Raw genomic sequence first — 4748 nt, forward strand, 5'->3', positions numbered from 1 at the left:
TTCCCAGATCTCCACCAAACCAAAGCATGCTTGAAACAAATATGGCGGATGGAAGTGACTAATTTCTAGAGATTCGAGCCAACTCTCTGGCGCATAACTTCCAGATTTATGCGTTTCCTTTGAGTGCGCCTATTCAAGAAGCGAAATTTAGATCAGGTATGTTCATGAAGGGAAAGAGCATGGGGCAAAAAGGCAATTTATAAGCATGCAGACAAAGTGATAAATTATCACTGTATGAATTATTCCTTTAAGCGTGCGTTTACTTCTGATAGACTGTTCCAGTAGCGCTGTACCAGTGTGTAAAGTACTATATAAATCGATGAGATCTCCTAAATCACTACAGATGTATTCATAGCCCCGTGTATCATTTGCAATTCGACCAGAAATTCTGGGACTCACATCTGCATGGTTTTAGTTTTGCTACGTGTACTAGACTAAAAGGTGACGAACCTCAAATCGAGTAAAAAATTAATCGCACGAAAACTCCTTTGTTTCCCCGTTTCGAGTTGAGCCGAGTTTCAAGGGTCTTGATACTCGATTCGAACGTCTTGAAACTGAACTCGAGCCTTGATTCTCAAAGTTATTGGGTATCGAGGATAGAGGTTTGAGGGACTGTCAACTCACTTTTGTGTGATAATGTAGTGGAACAGTTGGCACATGCATTTCCGTGGTTGTGGATTTTGTGGCGAGTGCTATGAGAAAATAATGATTTTTTTTTGTGCAAGCGCTAACAAAATAAAACCGAAATTAAGAGGAAGCCCCTGAGAACCTAGGTTTTCCATTTCAAGAAGGATCTCAGAGTCGGTCGCAGGTCTGTCTTCCTGAGAACAACGGTGGTGAAGGGTCGTTAGGCTCATTAGCCTTTAAAACACCTCTTTTGTGAAAAATGATCTTGTTATGAAGTGAATAAAATTTCTTTTTACCTTGGTTAGGGCTTTTATCATCAAGAGAGTAATGCTAAATAACAGGAGAAAGTTTCTTGTCTGGATTCAAAATGGCACAAGCCAACAAAATTTAGCTGGACATAAATATTCTGGAAAGTAAAGAATAACTCTGGGATCTCCTGTATTCAATGAATATGCTAAATGTATGTTGTGCTTATCACTTTGGGGTCCATTGCTACATAGGTAGTTCTTTACAAAACAGTTTGTTCCAGTGATAAAGTACTGAGGTACACTTGACACAATGAAAGCACTGAAAAAGTACACACAAGACTATTTTGACTTGCTTATTGGGTTTGTTAAAGGTAACAAGTGAAATGAGTTATCACTAGAAGTATTTTTTCTTTTTTTTTTCTTTGAAGATCATATTCTCAGGATAGTTTTCAGAACCTCCAAAAATGGCCTCTACCTTGGATATTGAAATATTTAAGGTTTGTATATCATGTATAATGTCATATAAACACCTGAATATCTCATTAAGAGGTAAGCTGATTAAACATGTTTCAGAGCACCACACTGCTATGTGGAAGGTCGAGGGTTTAAGCCTCAGACTGGACCTTCACTCAGAGTCTTAAAATAACTGAGGAGAATGTACTGCCTTTGCTATGACATCCGTAAATGGTTAGACATTCTAGTCTTCTCAGATAAGGATGATAAACGTTTGGCCTTATCTCCTGTATCTTCCCTGGTCTGGTTTGCAGGGGACATTAATGAACCCACACATTCTATGCAAAGAGTAGGGAATGCACAAATGTAGCTCCTGGTGTTGTGGTCTGGTCTTGTGGTGATTGTTTATACAGGCCCCCATTTAAACCAGCTTTGAGCTAAACTTGGCCAGCCTACTAGGCCTGTGTCTTGTAGAGTAACCATGACTGAAATGATATTTGAAAGATTGACAAATCCCATGAGTGCTATGGTTTTTTTTTTTTTTTTTTTTTTTTTTTTGAAGAATACTAGGTTGAAAGAAATTAAAATTAAACTTGTATCAAAAAATATGAATAAAAGAAAAAAGCAGTTTTAGTGAAGAAAGGATCCTGGCAGGTAATTTGTTGCTTAAGAGGTTTTGAAAATAGCAGGCTTAAAAAAATTCAGGGTTTGATTGGGTCATTACGCATTCCTTTGAGGGAGTAGTTGGGTGCTTCTTCCGACTGATGTACAGAGCCAAAAATTGTGAGCATGATGGAAATTTGATTTTTTGTCATGCAGGTAATCAATGCTGGGAATTTCTGGGCTCACCCTATTGCTAGTCCTGGCAACGAATGTCAAGACTTTATGGGAAAACTGAATGATCACTTTAGAAAGGATACAAGCTCACAATCTGTTAATCATGTGGAGAAGGGTCAGGTTAGTGTGTAGAAATTGATATAATTGTTATTATTCGTATATGTGCACGATCCTTCGCAGTAAAGCACTATTTTAAGCAATAGTGAAAATCAGACCTGAAAAAAATTCAGGCCTGTACGGGATTCGAACCACTGACCTCTGCGATACTAGTGCAGCGCTCTACCAATTGAGCTAACAAGCCAACTGGGAGCAGACCATCAAATTAATTCGACATAAACCCGTAGATGATAAGCTCAATTGGTAGATTGATAGGCTCAATTGGTAGATTGATAAGCTCAATTGGTAGAGCGCTGCACTAGTATTGCAGAGGTCAGTGGTTCGAATCCTGTACAGGCCTGAATTTTTTTCAGGTCTGATTTTCACTATTGCTTAAAATAGTGCTTTACTGCGAAGGATCGTGCACATATACGTTTCATAACCGCAGTTCATATATATGTATTTCATATATATTTGTTGTTTGATTTATCATCTATGGGTTTATGTCAAATTAATTTGATGGCCTGCTCCCAGTTGGCTTGTTAGCTCAATTGGTAGAGCGCTGCACTAGTATCGCAGAGGTCAGTGGTTCGAATCCCGTACAGGCCTGAATTTTTTTCAGGTCTGATTTTCACTATTGCTTAAAATAGTGCTTTACTGCAAAGGATCGTGCACATATACGTTTCATAACCGCAGTTCATATATATGTATTTCATATAAAGTGTGACTTGATTTTCGTAGAACAGTGCTCAATACATAGAAGTAGAGCGAAGTATATATTGTGGGATGAAAAAGACAAGTAAACTACAAGTTCATCCCTACAAGCCTGTTTCGTGGTCGCCCACTCATCAGGGGATTTAATGAGACGGTTGCCCTGATGAGTGGGCAACCACGAAACAGGCTTGTAGGGATGAACTTGTAGTTTACTTGTCTTTTTCCTCCCACAATATATGTATTTCATATATATTTGTTGATTGTTATTATTCGTAGATAGCTTTTGTGCAAGTTATGAGATAGTAGGGAGTTTCCTTGCATGGGTACTCACGTCCCGTTCGTTACTCCCTTTTGGCAATTTTTTTGTACGTGTAACTTCTCGTTTATTACTTTTGTAACTCAGTAGAATGCCAATAAAATTTAAAAAAAAAAAAAAAAAAAAAAAAAAAATATAATAAGAAAAAATTTTCCTCTTTTTTTGCATTGGTTAATTACTAATGCATTAATTGTTTATAGAATGAATTATAAAGTTTCCTTATTGATGAATAAAACATCTTGGGTCTTGAAGTTTGTGGGGAAAAAATTGGGTTTAATCTGTTGAGATGCCTGTAAGTGCTCAATTTAAAGACAACATTCAAGAACCACCAAACAAATTCAGTGAACCCCTTTGTTTGACGTTTAATGGTACTCAAGAATAGAATAATTTTGCTGGGATTATGGTCATTATGTGACCATATATGTATAGTGACTTGAGATGTCTTGAAAGGATTCGAAAATTAATGTTCTTACCTTGAGCTTATGCAAGTGCAAGAATTTCAATACATCTACCATCTGTTGTGCCCACAAATACCAGAATTCCATTCATGCAATAGTCTTGCGTTAAATGACTTTTGAACCTATTGTTGATATACAGAATGCAGCAATTGCCTACTATTATCTTTCTTACATGTAAATTGTGATTGAAAGAAGAGTTTCTTACCACCCTATCTTGTAATTCATGTCACATTGCAGATTTGTGTGGTGAAGCGGACCTCAGATAACTGCTGGTACAGGGCAAGAATTCAAACAGTATTACAGACATTAAATGGACCACAAGCAAGGTAAATTGTAAATCTTGCATGTGCATTATAAATTATAATGATTATTGGATGAGATTAGGCGTGGTAGTGAGAATTATCAATGCCGAGGTTTGGGTTATTTGCCAAAGCGGTAATTGTGAAGAAGAGCTCCCCAAAAAACCTGTCGGCCGACAGTCGGCCGACAGACGACCAACTGTCGGCCGACTGTCGGCCGACTGTCGGCCGACAGTTGGTCGTCTGTCGGCCGACAGTTGGTCGTCTGTCGGCCGACAGTTGGTCGTCTGTCGGCCGACAGGTTTTGCCTGAAATATAGGCTACCTGTCGGCCGCCAGTCGGCCGACAGTCGGCCGACTGTTGGTAATGTGTCGGTAACCTGTCGGTACCTTGTCGGTAGCTTGTCCGTGAAACGATCACACAATGTTAGGGATTCTAAGTTTGCCGTTACAAAAGCATATGGGTTTAAATTATTAATTTTTTAATTTGCGTTTGTCGCAGAGTGGCAAAACGAGGTATCGTGGTCGTTTTAGATCAAGAGTTTTTGGTCTGGTTTACCAGAAACGTTGAGTGATCCGATATTTCACTCGTAGAATCGTGCCTCGCTTGATACAACATCCAACATGTTTAATACGTTGACAATTGACTTTCAAGATTTGGTGGCTCCTAAAGGAGCCGTTTTGTGCGTGGTGAAATATAC

The 4748-nt window shown here is 38.6% G+C and overlaps 1 protein-coding gene across 4 annotated transcripts in view; it reads left to right on the forward strand.

Annotated features, from left to right (window-relative positions):
* LOC111332867 (putative ATP-dependent RNA helicase TDRD12) overlaps positions 1 to 4748 on the forward strand; it is a 67528-nt gene continuing 62780 nt past the window's right edge. For 3 of the 4 annotated variants that reach the window (XR_002695086.2, XR_002695087.2, XM_022938333.2), the window contains exons 1-4: positions 2 to 156; positions 1304 to 1372; positions 2148 to 2285; positions 3987 to 4075. Coding sequence is in view for 2 of the 4 variants with exons in the window: in XM_022938333.2 (XP_022794068.1) it covers positions 1340 to 1372; positions 2148 to 2285; positions 3987 to 4075 (260 nt within the window). In the remaining 2 variants the exon portion in view is untranslated. Of the gene's footprint in view, positions 157 to 1303; positions 1373 to 2147; positions 2286 to 3986; positions 4076 to 4748 lie in introns of all 4 variants that reach the window. The other variant, XM_088754431.1, reaches the window with a different exon arrangement.

This window comes from Stylophora pistillata, chromosome 3 (assembly GCF_964205215.1).
Source record: "Stylophora pistillata chromosome 3, jaStyPist1.2, whole genome shotgun sequence".
In the NCBI taxonomy this organism is placed as follows: domain Eukaryota; kingdom Metazoa; phylum Cnidaria; class Anthozoa; order Scleractinia; family Pocilloporidae; genus Stylophora; species Stylophora pistillata.